Raw genomic sequence first — 17,130 nt, 5'->3', positions numbered from 1 at the left:
GGATGGCAAGAAGCTTGGCCCCAGTGATCTACTGGGCCGTACGCACTACCCTCTGTAGTGCCTTGCGGTCGGAGGCCGAGCAGTGTCCAGACCAGGCAGTGATGCAACCAGTTCTCGATGGTGCATCTGTAAAACCTTTTGAGGATCTGAGGACCCATGCCAAATCTTTTCAGTCTCCTGAGGGGAAATATGTTTTGTCGTGCCCTCTTCACGACTGTCTTGATGTGCTTGGACCATGTTAGTTTGTTGGTGATGTGGCCCCCACGAACTTGAAGCTCTCAACCTGCTCCACTACAGCCCCATCGATGAGAATGGGGGTGTGCTCGGACCTCCTTTTCCTGTAGTCCACAATCATCTCCTTTGTCTTGATCACATTGAGGGAGAGATTGTTGTTCTGGCACCACACGGCCAGGTCTCTGACCTCCTCCCTATGTGCTGTCTCATGGTTGTTGGTGATCAGGCACTGTTGTGTCAGCAGCAAACTTAATGATGGTGTTGGAGTCATGCCTGACCGTGCAGTCATGAGTGAACAGCACGAACCCCTGAGGGGCCCCCATGTTGAGGATCAGCATGGCGGAAGTGTTGTTACCTACCCTTACCACCTGGGGGCGGCCCGTCAGGAAGTCCAGGATCCAGTTGCAGAGGGAGGTGTTTAAGTCCCATGGTCCTTGGCTTAGTGATGAGCTTTGAGGGCACTATGGTGTTGAATGCTGAGCTGCAGTCAATGAATAGTATTCTCACATAGGGTTCCTTTTGTCCAGGTGGGAAAGGACAATGTGGAGCGCAATAGAGATTGCATCATCTGCGTATGTTATCGTGTGTTTGCATGCATGTGTCTATGTTTGTGTTGCTTCACAGTACCTGCTGTTCCATAAGGAATTTTATTTGTTATCTAATTTTAATTCTGGCATGAGTTACTTGATGTGGAATAGAGTTCCATGTAGTTATGGCTCTATGTAGTACTGTGCGCCTCCCATAGTCTGTTCTGGACTTGGGGATTGTGAAAAGACCTCTGGTGACATGTCCGAGCTATGTGCCAGTAGTTCAAACAGACAGCTCGGTGCATTCAACATGTCACAATACCTCTCACAAATACAAGTACAGTCTGAAACTAACAGCAGCTCTGCGTTGTGTTGCTGTCATTTATTTATAAAATCTGCTGGGGATATTCTTTAGGAACTTTACGGTAAAGGCCCTGTATCCTCAAATACGGGATATCGTGATTGACATTACATTGGTCCAATAGTTGGAACGATCATTTTATCAATAACCAATAGGTATTTATGTTGGGCGGGATCTTACCTTGCGTGCAAGTAAAGGGAATAAATCAGAAATCAGCCGTTCAAACTAGCTAATATTTACGAACGGTCATGTAGCTAATATTGATGATGGATTATCGAAAATTATTTAACGGTGGATACGGAGACAGAAACTCTGATCATCACTAAACACAACATCCGGTAGGTTGCTGCAACGCGTTGTGGTGTTTGCTAGAATAACTAACGTTAGCTATTTTAGCAAACGCCAGTTAACTTTAGCGAGCTAACTAGCCATTCTGAAAATGTAGATGTGTTTATCTGTTTTGCAAATAATGTTAGCTTATTAGCTAAACATTTCTATTAAAAAAATGTCACGCTAGTTAGTTTTCTATATGATATTTCTAAGTAACGTTAGGTGCAACTAGCTACAGCTGTGTTAAAATAAGGTTCCAGTTGTGACGGTATTCTTCGGCCTCGCAGAAGAACTTGTCATTAGTGACATTGTAAATGTGTGGGTCTGACTGTATCTAGACAGCTAGCTAACTCATGTGTGCCGTTTGAATGCACAATAAAGGTGCATCATGGCTGTATTCTCTCTGACCCTTTCTTCCCAGGGACCGGCAACCTCTATTTCCACTGTAGGTGTACTACCAGTGTACCTGTGGGGCCACCATGTCTCTCGCTCAGAGAGTCCTCCTCACCTGGATCTTCACCCTGGCCTTCCTCATCATGCTCGTCCTCAAACTAGATGGCAAAGTCCACTGGAACTGGTTCCTCACCTTTCTACCCGTGTGGATCTTCGACGGCATCCTCCTCCTCATGTTACTCGTCAAGATGGTCGCCAGGTGTAAAGCGGGACGCGACCCTCGTAACGGCTCCCAGGACCTGAAGAAGAAGGCCTGGTACCTGGCGTCCATGCTGCTGAAGCTGGGCTTCTGTCTGACGCTGTGCGCCCGGTTGGAGAAGCTTACCCATATCAAGCTCACCTTTGTGTGTATTCCTCTGTGGTGCATGTTGCTGGGAGCCATGGTGGAGCTGGGCTATAACATCTTCCCCGAGAGGAGAGAGGCGTGAGAGATGGATTGAGGAGAATGGAAAGGAGGAGGCTGGAAGGAACACACAAACCTAATTCTTTAGTGTGGTTATTTCAGCTGTTTTGCGAAATCACAAACTCTCCTTCATTTGTTATGACATGAAGTGTTATCCCGTTGACCAAGCTTTGCTCTCGTGCCAACAGTACTGCTTATCAGAGAACAGATCAGAGACTGTGCCTTCAGGAGGTTATAAGACGGATGTAAATGGTACAGGTCATGTAGATGTCAGATAAACTAATACAATCTAGCAAAGACATGTCACATTGCTAGCTAAGGATTTCCAGACATTTTCCTTGACGTCAGCATCTTTTGTGTTGTAAACTCTTTCATACTTTGTGGGACGACAAATGATTGTCGTAGTGTTTGGAAGACGGGGCTCTTCCTATGTAAAGCCATTCAGTTTAAATGTGATCTACCTGTAGTGTTTGGGAGACGGGGCTCTTCCTATGTAAAGCCATTCAGTTTAAATGTGATCTACCTGTAGTGTTTGGGAGACGGGGCTCTTCCTATGTAAAGCCATTCAGTTTAAATGTGATCTACCTGTAGTGTTTGGGAGACGGGGCTCTTCCTATGTAAAGCCATTCAGTTTAAATGTGATCTACCTGTAGTGTTTGGGAGACGGGGCTCTTCCTATGTAAAGCCATTCAGTTTAAATGTGATCTACCTGTAGTGTTTGGGAGACGGGGCTCTTCCTATGTAAAGCCATTCAGTTTAAATGTGATCTACCTGTAGTGTTTGGGAGACGGGGCTCTTCCTATGTAAAGCCATTCAGTTTAAATGTGATCTACCTGTAGTGTTTGGGAGACGGGGCTCTTCCTATGTAAAGCCATTCAGTTTAAATGTGATCTACCTGTAGTGTTACTGTCTCCTTTTAATTTTCACCATTTGAATAGTTCATTTTGACATCAATCTGCATATTATTTATTTTCCTTTCAGTATTGTGTGAATAAATGGATGTCACTGTTGTTCCAAACTAAAACATGCTCTGATTTTGTTTATGGTGCCTTATGAGAGGTTGACTCCAGCATCAGAATAGATGAGCAGGCAAGTCTCAATGCACTACCAGTCGTATTGGATAGATGGCAGTAGCAGCACGGTAGACTGTTGGCCTACTTGTGTTCAATGCAATCCTCGACAGTGCAATAATCAGTTGTAATACTGGGCTGTTTGAGAATGTATCAAATAACTTTACAACTTCCACAGACTGAACAGCCTCATTCCATGTACTCTCAGTTCAGTAAATGTGTACTACTAACATAATGTCTCAACCATGATGCATTTGGGGGGGTTTATTTAATCCCTCACTCTGAAAGGAGACTGACTGAATGTTCTCCGTGCCTGCCCTTTTTTTTTTTTTTTTTTAAAGGACACATTTGTCCTCACATTCACAAACATCTTCCTCACACACACATTTACAAACAACTTCCTCACACACACATTCAAACATCTTCCTCACACACACATTTACAAACAACTTCCTCACACACACATTCAAACAACTTCCTCACACACACATTCAAACATCTTCCTCACACACACATTCATAAACATCTTCCTCACACACACAAACATCTTCCTCACACACACATTCACAAACATCTTCCTCACACACACATTCACAAACATCTTCCTCACACACACATTCACAAACATCTTCCTCACACACACATTCACAAACATCTTCCTCACACACACATTCACAAACATCTTCCTCACACATACATTCACAAACAACTTCCTCACACACACATTCAAACATCTTCCTCACACACACATTCATAAACATCTTCCTCACACACACAAACATCTTCCTCACACACACAAACATCTTCCTCACACATACATTCACAAACATCTTCCTCACACATACATTCACAAACATCTTCCTCACACACACATTCACAAACATCTTCCTCACACACACATTCAAACATCTTCCTCACACACATTCAAACATCTTCCTCACACACACATTCAAACATCTTCCTCACACACACATTCACAAACATCTTCCTCACACACACAAACATCTTCCTCACACACACAAACATCTTCCTCACACACACATTCATAAACATCTTCCTCACACACACATTCAAACATCTTCCTCACACACACATTCATAAACATCTTCCTCACACACACATTCAAACATCTTCCTCACACACACATTCAAACATCTTCCTCACACACACATTCAAACATCTTCCTCACACACACATTCACAAACATCTTCCTCACACACACAAACATCTTCCTCACACACACAAACATCTTCCTCACACACACATTCACAATCTTCCTCACACACATTCACAAACTTCCTCACACACACATTCACAAACATCGTCCTCACACACACATTCACAAACATCTTCCTCACACACACATTCAAACATCTTCCTCACACACACATTCACAAACATCTTCCTCACACACACAAACATCTTCCTCACACACACATTCACAAACTTCCTCACACACACATTCACAAACATCGTCCTCACACACACATTCACAAACATCTTCCTCACACACACATTCAAACATCTTCCTCACACACACATTCACAAACATCTTCCTCACACACACATTCACAAACATCTTCCTCACACACACACACAAACATCTTCCTCACACACACACAAACATCTTCCTCACACACACACAAACATCTTCCTCACACACGCAAACATCTTCCTCACACACACATGCATAAACATCTTCCTCACACACACACGCATAAACATCTTCCTCACACACACACACACATGCATAAACATCTTCCTCACACACACATGCACAAACATCTTCCTCTCACACACAAACATCTTCCTCGCCGGTCTGTGTGTCAGGGCTACACTCTCCCATTGGGCTGCCTCCCAACCCCTCTCCTCAGGTCCTTCTGTATGCCACACCCTCTTTGGATAGCCCCATAGGGCTCTGGTCAACAGTAGTGCACTATAGAGAACAGGGTGCCGTTTGGGACACACCCTATGACTGGACCAAGAGTTTGAGGCTCGCTCATCACACTAATCTGATTATCTGACATTCAAACCATGTGGGGCCAGGGCAGTCTGTCATAGCTTCTAGCGAGGTCTCTGTTGGGCTTGTACTGCTACTGCACATTCTGATCAGCAGCTCTTCTGTGTTTCATTTCCCAGCGCGCCACGGCTATAATCTCACATACCAGAACTGCTGAGCTCATCGCCGCTGAGTGCAGTGTGTGGGCGGCTTGCATAACACACACAGACAGAAGTAGCAGAGGCCAGAAAGGTAATCCTGCTACAGTGGAGCCATGCTGCTGAAATGTGCTTCTGCAGATCACACACTGAACTGTCTCCACGCAGACATTCATCTTATTGGAGATTGTTGTGCAGAAATAAATTGCCTGTTTCAGATGAGTGGCAAGTTGAATCCCAAATATACACACTTCTTGACTTGAGCCCAACACGTCTCTATTGCAAAACGATTCCTGTTAAAAGGGATGGTCTTATCAGTTTAAGTTGGAACCTAAAAGGCCATGATATCAGATATGAACCATTGATCTACTGTATGTCTGTTGGAGCCCCATGATCAAACATCACTCATAACATTTAACATAACCTTTTTTTTCAATTTTCACCTAAAATGACCCAAATCTAACTGCCTGTAGAACAGGACCTGAAGCAAGGAAATGCACATTCTTGGTACCATTTGAAACACAAGTTTGTGGAAAAGTACAATTAATGTAGGAGAATAACACAGATCTGGTACAAGATAATACAAAGAAAAAATGATTTGTTCTCTATTTTTTCTTTGTTCCATTATCTTTGAAATGCCATAATATATTGCAATTTAGATGTTGGCCACTAGAGGGCAGCAGTGTACGCAAAGTTTCAGATTGATCCAGTGAAGCATTGCAATACTGGACAATATTTTGTATCAAGTCTGCCCAAATGTGTCGAATTGGTCAATTGATACATTCAAGAGCTCCATCTGGTGTCCACTGTAGCCCCATGATCACCACTGTAGCCCCATGATCACCACTGTAGCCCCATGATCACCACTGTAGCCCCATGATCACCACTGTAGCCCCATGATCACCACTGTAGCCCCATGATCAAACAACATCCCTCGTAACGTTAACCTTTATCAAGAGCTCCATCTGGTGTCCACTGTAGCCCCATGATCACCACTGTAGCCCCATGATCACCACTGTAGGCCTATGATCACCACTGTAACCCCATGATCACCACTGTAGCCCCATGATCACCACTGTAGCCCCATGATCACCACTGTAGCCCCATGATCAAACAACATCACTCGTAATGTTAACCTTTATCAAGAGCTCCATATTTATGTAGAAATCACACTACAAGTTTTTCTCCTTACAAAAAGTTATTTACACTACAGTGCTGACAATTAAAATCGAACAAAAAATTATGAAAACTAAAAGCTTCCTTGATATAAATAAGCCTCTGAGGGGGAACAAAAAAAAGCCTGGAGTAAATCCTTTAAAATAATGTCTCATCATCTTACAAAAAATATATATATGTTAATGTCAGCTCTAATAATAATCCATCTATAACCTAAAACTAAAATATATTATTTAAGGACCTGTATGTTTGTCAGACCTGCAGAGTACCAGTGCTTCTGGCCCTAAGTGCTTTGACAGTTCACAGATATTAGCCTGAGTCCCAGATCAGTTTATGCGTTCTTGCCAAGCCAACTCCTACTGTACGGTCAACAATGAGACAAGACAATACAAACTGATCTGGGACCAGGCTACACAGTTATGGACAGGCACTGAGGAATGTTACATTTGCAATGTATTAATTCGGTAACAGAACAGAGCAAGTGTGCATCCTAAAGGGTACCCTATGTCCAATATAGTGCACTACTTTTGAACAGATCTCTCTCCTATGGGCCCTGGTCACAAAGTAGATCCCTATATAGGGAATAGGTCACCATTTAGGATGCAGACCCAACAGAGCTTTACGCGTCCCTTAGAATACATCCCACACCGTGCTGATATCATGGTTTAATGTCTGTCTTCTCCTTCCTTTAGATGGGATTAAAACAGAACCCCGAAGAGCCATTTTAAAACACTATGTACAAAGATCAGTAGGAACAGTCTTTCTGATGCTGCTCATGCAGGTGGTGTTTAAAGGAGAGGGAGGAGCGGTGCGGGGGGCCAGGAGGCCGTGTTTCCGGGGGGGTGACTGGGGCCTTTGTGTAAAGAGAAGTGTCTTTGTCCTGGGGTTTGTCCGGTCTGGGCTGGGGTTGGGCCCGGAACTGGGGTGTAGGGGTCCTGCTCTCTGTGTGGCTGGAGGCCAGGCTTGAAGAAGATAGAAGGGGTGCAGGGGAGGGCGTCAAAAAGGGGATAGGGGTATGGGTAAGGGTGTGGGTAAGGATAGGGGTGTGGGTAAGGATAGGGGTGTGGGTAAGGACAGGGGTGTGGGTAAGGATAGGGGTGTGGGTAAGGATAGGGGTGTGGGTAAGGACAGGGGTATGGGTAGGGGTGTGGGTATGGGTAGGGGTAGGGGTGTGGGTAAGGGTAGGCGTAGGGGTGTGGGTAAGGATAGGGGTATGGGTAAGGATAGGGATATGGGTAGGGGTGTGGGTAAGGACAGGGGCGTGGCAGGGTTTGCGTGAGGGAGAGGGACTGGGGGTACGAGTGGAAGCCGGGCTGGGTTTGAAGGGGGGAGAGGGACTGGGGGTACGAGTGGAAGCCGGGCTGGGTTTGAAGGGGGGAGAGGGACTGGGGGTACGAGTGGAAGCCGGGCTGGGTTTGAAGGGGGGAGAGGGACTGGGGGTACGAGTGGAAGCCGGGCTGGGTTTGAAGGGGGGAGAGTGTGTAGAAGTGGGACTAGATTTGGGAGAGGGGGTACAAGAGGATGACGGACTGGGTTTGGGAGAGGATGGGGGGGTGGAGGTGGGGGAGGGTTTGAGTGAGGAAGACAAGGAAGAGTGTGTGGTAGTGGTTTGATGTAATTCTGAGTGATGGTGGTAGTAGTGGGGATGATGGTGATGTGATTTGGGCTTGGTGTCCTGGAAAGAGGATTTGGAGGGAGTTAGGGGGGTGATGGGAGTTGGTAAGGGGGCGATGGGTGAGGTGACAGAGGGCTTGGGCAGCCTTATATCAGGTTGAGGTTCCACTTTGACCTCCGGGTGGTCAGTGTCTCTGTCTGTGGGGGGTTTGGGGTCCGTGAGAGGAGCTGTGGTCCCTCCCATCAAGGCATCCCCAAACTGCTCCTGTTTGACTCGTAGCGTCGACACGTCCACCTTCCTCTCCTCCTCGGCCGGAGGCTCTTGGTGGTATTGTTTTAAGCGGATGTGCCATGCCAGGCTGCAGACAGCAGAGACCGTCTTGAACTGATGAACCACACTACGAGGGATGTAGTAGATGTCGTTGTCGTACAGCTGGATACGGGCGTAGCGGATCCCCTCGCGTCTCAGCTGGTTCAGCTTAGCGTCGTCCACCCACTGCACACACTGAGGGAGAGAGAGAGAGAGAGAGTAAGACAGTGTACTGGAGGAGAAGATCCACTGAGCTGTTCCCATATTGTTCTAAACCAGGGGAGTAGTTGAATCACTAGTGCTGAACATGTGTAAAGCAAACGCAGAAGGATGCTGTGAAATCACCTCTCAGCTGCTCCTAACTAAAACAAAACGGCAGCTTAAGAGACACTAATGGAGAACAGGTCCTGAGCCCTCCTGGAGGGTCTCTTTAATGGAGCACAGGCCCTGAGCCCTCCTGGAGGGTCTCTTTAATGGAGGACAGGCCCTGAGCCCTCCTGGAGGGTCTCTTTAATGGAGCACAGGCCCTGAGCCCTCCTGGAGGGTCTCTTTAAAAACCTCTCAGATGTCAAGTCCCCTGTTTTGGGGAGCTGCATGGTTCTGGTACCGGTTACAACTGACATTTTGGCTTATAAATCGATCTGTGGACACCGTAGATGGAAATGGCGTGCATTGAGCGGTAGCCCTGATTCTCACAGACGCCTGTGTGAAGGAGGGTGTGAAATCTGACAACATTTGAAGCTGGGATGTCCCTCCAAATCTGTCATTCACCCTTCCGACTGTCCATCAAGTCCAGGCTGAACTCTACATCACAGCCACTAACACCACATATGCCTGCCATCCTTACATCGTAGCGCAGCAGAAAATAGTAGTTGTCGATTTATAGCCAGTAATCTAAAATAATTCATAGATTTGAAACAAACAAAAAAACTTTGTCATAGAAGGACAATATTAATATGAGTTGAAAGGAGAGTTCCTAGCGAGTTCAGGAAGCCACGCTAGGAGCTCTGAGACGTTCACATGGATGGAGGCAGAAGGTTTGATCAAGAGAGAAAACATGCTCATTTTCTCCAACACTAAAACATACAAACTTGTTTTTCACAGTTATAAGGAAGGTGAAATCTTAGTCATTTTTATCATTTGATTATACTATATTTAGAAAGCATATATATATTACAAGCCTTCATAGTTTTGTTGAATAGGAAATATGTTATATTTGTTGTATAAATACGTTATATTTGTACTGTGTACTTGAACTTGTGTCATCAAAAGTGCCGCCACCTCAGCCATTTAAAACTATTTTTACCGTAAAGGTGAGATATGAACCTTTCTTGGAGTATGCAGCATTACTAGTTATTGTTTCTGGCCCTGTCATGATAAATCATTACTTTGGGGATTACATAGATTACATTTACCTGGTTAATGTAGGCCCTGAACCCTCCTGGAGGATCACTTTAATGTAGGCCCTGAACCCTCCTGGAGGATCACTTTAATGTAGGCCCTGAACCCTCCTGGAGGATCACTTTAATGTAGGCCCTGAACCCTCCTGGAGGATTACTTTAATGTAGGCCCTGAATCATGTAGGCCCCCCTCCTGGAGGATCACTTTAATGTAGGCCCTGAACCCTCCTGGAGGATCACTTTAATGTAGGCCCTGAACCCTCCTGGAGGATCACTTTAATGTAGGCCCTGAACCCTCCTGGAGGATCACTTTAATGTAGGACAAGCCTTGAACCCTCCTGGAGGGTCTCTGTTGAAGACAGCACAGTGTAGTGCCACATCTAGCCAGAGGGTGGCAGTACAGTGCATAGGGCTGTGGATAAGCTACCTTGTTTCATGCAATATCAAATCAAATGTTTTGTCACATGAGCTAAATACAACAGGTGTAGATCTTACAGTGAAATGCTTACTTACAAGCCCTTAACCAACAATGCAGTTAAGAAAAATAAGAAATAAAAGTAACTAATAATTAAAGAGCAGCAGTAAAATAACAGTAGCGAGGCAATATACAAGGGGTACCGGTACAGAGTCAATCTACCGGGGCACCGGTTAGTCGAGGTAATTGAGGTAATATGTACATGTAGGTAGAGTTATTAAAGTGCATAGACCACAGAGTAGCAGCAGTGTAAAAGAGGGAGGAGGGGGGGGGGGGGGGGCAAGCAAGTCGTCTGGGTAGACATTTGATTAGCTGTTCAGTAGTCTTATGGCTTGGGGGTAGAAGCTGTTTAGAAGCCTCTTGGACCTAGGACTTGGCGCTCCGGTACCGCTTGCCGTGCAGTGGCAGAGAGAACAGTCTATGGCTAGGGTGGCTGAAGTCTGACAATTTTTAGGGCCTTCCTCTAACACCGCCTGGTATAGAGGTCCTGGATGGCAGAAAGCTTGGCCTCAGTGATGTACTGGGCCGTACGCACTACCCTCTGTGATGCCTTGCGATCGGAGGCCGAGCAGTTGCCATACCAGGCAGTGATGCTCCCGATCCTCCTTTTCCTGTAGTCCACAATCATCTCTTTAGTCTTGATCACGTTGAGGGAGAGGTTTTTGTCCTGGCACCACATGGCCAGGTCTCTTACCTCCTCCCTATGTGCTGTCTCATGGTTGTTGGTGATCAGGCCTACCACTGATGTGTCATCAGCAAACTTAATGATGGAGTTGGAGTCGTGCCTGACCCGTGCAGTCATGAGTGAACAGGGAGTACAGGAGGGGACTGAGCACGCACCCCTGAGGGATGTGTTGTTACCTACCCTTACCACCTTGGGGCGGTCTGTCAGGAAGTCCAGGATCTAGTTGCAGAGGTGGGTGTTTAGTCCCATGGTCCTTAGCTTAGTGATGAGCTTTGAGGGCACTATGGTGCTGAACACAGAATGCATAGCATTCTCACATAGGTGTTCCTTTTGTCCAGGTGGGTAAGGGTAGTGTGGAATGCAATAGAGATTGTGGATCTGTTGGGGCGGTATGCAAATTGGAGTGGTTCTTGGGTTTCTGGTGAGTGCTACGGATCGGTAGTCATTTTGGCAGGTTACCTTAGTGTTCTTGGGCACAGGGACTATGGTGGTCTGCTTGAAACATGTTGGCATTAGACTCAGACAGGGAGAGGTTGAAAATGTCAGTGAAGACACTTGACAGTTGGTCAGCGCATGCTCGGAGTACACGTCCTGGTAATCCGTCTGGCCCTGCGGCCTTGTGAATGTTGATCTGTTTAAAGGTCTTACTCACATCGGCTGCGGATAGCGTGATCACACAATTGTCTGGAACAGCTGATGCTCTCATGCATGTTTCAGTGTTACTTGCCTCGAAGCGAGTATAGAAGTAATTTAGCTCGTCTGGTAGGCTCGTGTTACTGGGCAGCACTCGGCTGTACTTCCCTTTGTAGTCTGTAATAGTTTGCAAGCCCTCATCCAACGAGAGTCGGAGCTGGTGTAGTACGATTCGATCTTAGTCCTGTATTGATGCTTTGCCTGTTTGACGGTTCGTCAGAGGGCATAGCGGAATTTCTTATAAGGTTCCGGGTTAGAGTCTTCTGGTTGGGGTATGTGCGTACAGTCACTGTAGGGACGACGTCATCGATGCACTTATTAATGAAACCAGTGACTGATGTGGTGTCCTCAATGCCATCGGAAGAATCCAGGAACATATTCCAGTCTGTGTTAGCAAAACAGTCCTGTAGTTTAGCATCTGCTTCATCTAACCACTTTTTTATTGACCGAGTCACCGGTGCTTCCTGCTTTCATTTTTGCTTGTAAGCAGGAATCAGGAGGATAGAATTATGGTCAGATTTGCCAAATGGAGGGCGAGGGAGAGCTTTGAACGCGTCTCTGTGTGTGGAGAAAAGGTGGTCTAGAGTTTTTTTTACCCTCTAGTTGAACGTTTAACATGCTGATAGAAATTTGGTAAAACGGATTTAAATGTTCCTGCATTAAAGTCCCCGGCCACTAGGAGCGCCGCCTCTGGTTGAGCGTTTTCCTGTTTGCTTATGGCGGTATACAGCTCATTGAGTGCAGTCTTAGTGCTAGCATCGTTCTGTGGGGGAATGTAACAGCTACAAAAAATACAGATAAAACTCTCTAGGTAGATAGTGTGGTCTACAGCATATCATGAGATACTCTACTTCAGGCAAGCAAAACATCAAGACTTCCTTAGATATTGTGCCTTAGGTATTGTTTACAAATATACATTGTTACCAGAGGCTGTTGTTCTATCCCGCTGATACAGTGTATAACCCACCAGCTGTATGTTATTCATGTCGTTGTTCAGCCACAACTCAGTGAAACATAAGATATTACAGTTTTTAATGTCCTCCTGGTAGGATTTACGTGCTTTTTAGTTCATCCTATTTATTATCCAGCGATTGTATGTTGGCCAGTAGTACGGATGGCGGATGGCAAAGGCAGATCCTCAGAAGGCATCTTCACTAGAGGTCGACTGATTCATCGGAAAGGCCGATTAATTAAGGCCGATTTCAAGTTTTCATAACAATCGGTAATCGGCATTTTTGGACACCGATTATGGCCGATTACATTGGACTCCACGAGGAGACTGCGTGGCAGGCTGACTACCTGTTACGCGAGTGCAGCAAGGAGCCAATGTAAGTTGCTAGCTAGCATTAAACTTTTAAAAAACAATCAATCTTGGCAAATATTGCACTTATACTTTCTTCTCCAAAACTTTGTTTTTGCATTATTTAAACCAAATTGAACATGTTTAATTTATTTGAGACTAAATTGATTTTATTGAATTATTACAAATAAATGATACATAAATAAATATATATATATATATATAAATATATATATATATATAGTGCCTTGCGAAAGTATTCGGCCCCCTTGAACTTTGCAACCTTTTGCCACATTTCAGGCTTCAAACATAAAGATATAAAACTGTATTTTTTTGTGAAGAATCAACAACAAGTGGGACACAATCATGAAGTGGAACGACATTTATTGGATATTTCAAACTTTTTTAACAAATCAAAAACTGAAAAATTGGGCGTGCAAAATTATTCAGCCCCTTTACTTTCAGTGCAGCAAACTCTCTCCAGAAGTTCAGTGAGGATCTCTGAATGATCCAATGTTGACCTAAATGACTAATGATGATAAATACAATCCACCTGTGTGTAATCAAGTCTCCGTATAAATGCACCTGCACTGTGATAGTCTCAGAGGTCCGTTAAAAGCGCAGAGAGCATCATGAAGAACAAGAAACACACCAGGCAGGTCCGAGATACTGTTGTGAAGAAGTTTAAAGCCGGATTTGGATACAAAAAGATTTCCCAAGCTTTAAACATCCCAAGGAGCACTGTGCAAGCGATAATATTGAAATGGAAGGAGTATCAGACCACTGCAAATCTACCAAGACCTGGCCGTCCCTCTAAACTTTCAGCTCATACAAGGAGAAGACTGATCAGAGATGCAGCCAAGAGGCCCATGATCACTCTGGCTGAACTGCAGAGATCTACAGCTGAGGTGGGAGACTCTGTCCATTGGACAACAATCAGTCGTATATTGCACAAATATGGCCTTTATGGAAGAGTGGCAAGAAGAAAGCCATTTCTTAAAGATATCCATAAAAAGTGTTGTTTAAAGTTTGCCACAAGCCACCTGGGAGACACACCAAACATGTGGAAGAAGGTGCTCTGGTCAGATGCAACAATTGCAACAATGCAAAACGTTATGTTTGGCGTAAAAGCAACACAGCTCATCACCCTGAACACACCATCTCCACTGTCAACCATGGTGGTGGCAGCATCATAGTTTGGGCCTGCTTTTCTTCAGCAGGGACAGGGAAGATGGTTAAAATTGATGGGAAGATGGATGGAGCCAAATGCAGGACCATTCTGGAAGAAAACCTGATGGAGTCTGCAAAAGACCTGAGACTGGGACGGAGATTTGTCTTCCAACAAGACAATGATGTAAAACATAAAGCAAAATCTACAATGGAATGGTTCAAAAATAAACATATCCAGGTGTTAGAATGGCCAAGTCAAAGTCCAGACCTGAATCCAATCGAGAATCTGTGGAAAGAACTGAAAACTGCTGTTCACAAATGCTCTCCATCCAACCTCACTGCGCTTGAGCTGTTTTGCAAGGACACATCTCTCGATGTGCAAAACTGATAGAGACATACCCCAAGCGACTTACAGCTGTAATCGCAGCAAAAGGTGGCGCTACAAAGTATTAACTTAAGGGGGCTGAATAATTTTGCACGCCCAATTTTTCAGTTTTTGATTTGTTAAAAAAGTTTGAAATTTCCAATAAATGTCGTTCCACTTCATGATTGTGTCCCACTTGTTGTTGATTCGTCACAAAAAAATACAGTTTTATATCTTTATGTTTGAAGCCTGAAATGTGGCAAAAGGTCGCAAGGTTCAAGGGGGCCGAATACTTTCGCAAGGCACTGTATATATATATATAAATCGTCCGATTAATCGGTACCGGCTTTTTTGGTCCTCCAATAACTGGTATTCGTGTTGAAAAATCTAATCTCTGCCAGGCATCTCCACAAGTCATCCGACTCATTAAAGAAATGTTCTTCATCAAGTTCGAAGTGAGTAATCGCTGTTCTGTTTTCCAGAAGCTTTCAGTCATAAGAGACAGAATAAGTTACAAAAAAATGCAAGAAAAAAACAAACAAAATAGCACAGTTGTTTAAGAGCCCATGAAACAGCAGCCATGGTCTCCGCTGCCATCTTAACTAATAGAAACGAGGTAGAAGACAGGTGCAGCTCACCTGGGACAGAGGTGGTTCGTGCAGGTCCAGTTGTAACCTCTGGACTACATTAGGGAAGTCTCCAGCATGGAAACAGATCACGTCTTTGGTAACGCGAGGGGGCTCCGCGCTACAGAGACAGAGAGAAGATAGATTATAACCATTTATTTCCAATCAGATTATGCAGCGGTCTTGTAACGGATTAGTTGGACGATTGTTGGATACTAAATACAGCCTCAATAATATCTAAAGATAATACATTATCATATATCCGGGTGTTAAAACCACCCACCTCTCTCCACAGCGCACGGCCTTGAGCACCCCTACAGCGGCGGTGGTCTGCCTCTCGAAGCCCTGTCCGATGTGGTCGGCGTGGGCCCGCGTCCGGTCCTCGAACAGCATCTCACGAGGCTCGCTGGCCCGAGGTAGGTACTGCAGGTTCTTGATCTCATTGGTTGACCTGGAGGAGGAGAGGACATTGAGATTAACACAAACTTCTATAGCAGGCGGCCATAATAAGACCAAAATAATCAATCAATTACTATATGATACTATATAACAGATTTTTTTTTATCCTGATCCAGCATCCTGCCTCTGGAGAGCTAGTCTAGGATATCCCTGACCTTGTAGCTTAGTAAGCTGTCTGGTCCCAGAGACCACCGGAGAGCCGGAAGCAAGCTGTCTGATTCTAGAGACCACCGGAGAGCCGGAAGTAAGCTGTCTGGTCCCAGAGACCACCGGAGAGCCGTAAGTAAGCTGTCTGGTTCTAGAGACCACCGGAGAGCCGGAAGTAAGCTGTCTGGTCCCAGAGACAACCGGAGAGCCGGAAGTAAGCTGTCTGGTCCCAGAGATCACCGGAGAGCCGGAAGTAAGCTGTCTGGTCCCAGAGACCACCGGAGAGCCGGAAGTAAGCTGTCTGGTCCCAGAGACAACCGGAGAGCCGTAAGTAAGCTGTCTGGTTCTAGAGACCACCAGAGAGCCGTAAGTAAGCTGTCTGGTCCCAGAGACCACCGGAGAGCCGGAAGTAAGCTGTCTGGTCCCAGAGACAACCGGAGAGCCGGAAGTAAGCTGTCTGGTTCTAGAGACCACCGGAGAGCCGTAAGTAAGCTGTCTGGTCCCAGAGATCACCGGAGAGCCGGAAGTAAGCTGTCTGGTTCTAGAGACCACCGGAGAGCCGTAAGTAAGCTGTCTGGTTCTAGAGACCACTGGAGAGCCGGAAGTAAGCTGTCTGGTTCTAGAGACCACCGGAGAGCCAGAAGTAAGCTGTCTGGTTCGGGAGACCACCGGAGAGCCAGAAGTAAGCTGTCTGGTTCTAGAGACCACCGGAGAGCCGGAAGTAAGCTGTCTGGTTTTAGAGACCACCGGAGAGCCGGAAGTAAGCCGTCTCCCCAGTAAAGCACATTAACATCTGATTCAACAAATTTAATGGAATCAATGGAACGGAGTCAAACGTTGTTTCCATGTGTTGGATGTGTTTGATACCATTCCACTGATTTCATTCCAGCCATTACAATGAGCCTGGGAACACCGCCAGTGTTTAGTCAGAGAGAGGGGTAACACTGCCAGTGTTTAGTCAGAGAGGGGTAACACAGCCAGTGTTTAGTCAGAGAGAGGGGTAACACAGCCAGTGTTTAGTCAGAGAGAGGGGTAACACCGCCAGTGTTTAGTCAGAGAGAGGGGTAACACAGCCAGTGTTTAGTCAGAGAGAGGGGTAACACCGCCAGTGTTTAGTCAGAGAGAGGGGTAACACAGCCAGTGTTTAGTCAGAGAGAGGGGTAACACAGCCAGTGT

The 17,130-nt window shown here is 45.6% G+C and overlaps 2 protein-coding genes across 2 annotated transcripts; one reads left to right on the top strand and one right to left on the bottom strand.

Annotated features, from left to right (window-relative positions):
- Positions 1-1,296: 1,296 nt before the first annotated feature.
- Positions 1,297-6,874, top strand: LOC139400153 (transmembrane protein 60-like). Its single transcript, XM_071145182.1, has 2 exons — positions 1,297-1,460; positions 1,874-6,874. The coding sequence occupies exon 2, from the start codon at positions 1,932-1,934 to the stop codon at positions 2,331-2,333; it is 402 nt and encodes a 133-aa protein (XP_071001283.1). The 5' UTR covers positions 1,297-1,460; positions 1,874-1,931; the 3' UTR covers positions 2,334-6,874.
- A 582-nt stretch (positions 6,875-7,456) lies between these two features.
- On the bottom strand, positions 7,457-16,651 carry LOC139400152 (uncharacterized; the record flags this gene model as incomplete). The annotated part of the gene is made up of 4 exons (XM_071145181.1): positions 7,457-8,830; positions 15,361-15,469; positions 15,632-15,799; positions 15,932-16,651. Coding segments are annotated over 4 exons (2,371 nt in total), but the record flags the coding sequence as incomplete, so codon positions are not given.
- Between the last annotated feature and the right edge of the window lie 479 nt (positions 16,652-17,130).

Source organism: Oncorhynchus clarkii, unplaced genomic scaffold (genome assembly GCF_045791955.1).
Source record: "Oncorhynchus clarkii lewisi isolate Uvic-CL-2024 unplaced genomic scaffold, UVic_Ocla_1.0 unplaced_contig_12322_pilon_pilon, whole genome shotgun sequence".
NCBI classification, from domain to species: Eukaryota; Metazoa; Chordata; class Actinopteri; order Salmoniformes; family Salmonidae; genus Oncorhynchus; species Oncorhynchus clarkii.
Note: the sequence above shows the minus strand (reverse complement) of the source record. Positions and strands in the feature narration are given on the sequence as shown.

Coding starts and splice junctions, on each gene's coding strand:
- LOC139400153 (XM_071145182.1), top strand. CDS start 1,932: ATGTCTCTCGCTCAGAGAGTCCTCCTCACCTGGATCTTCACCCTGGCC.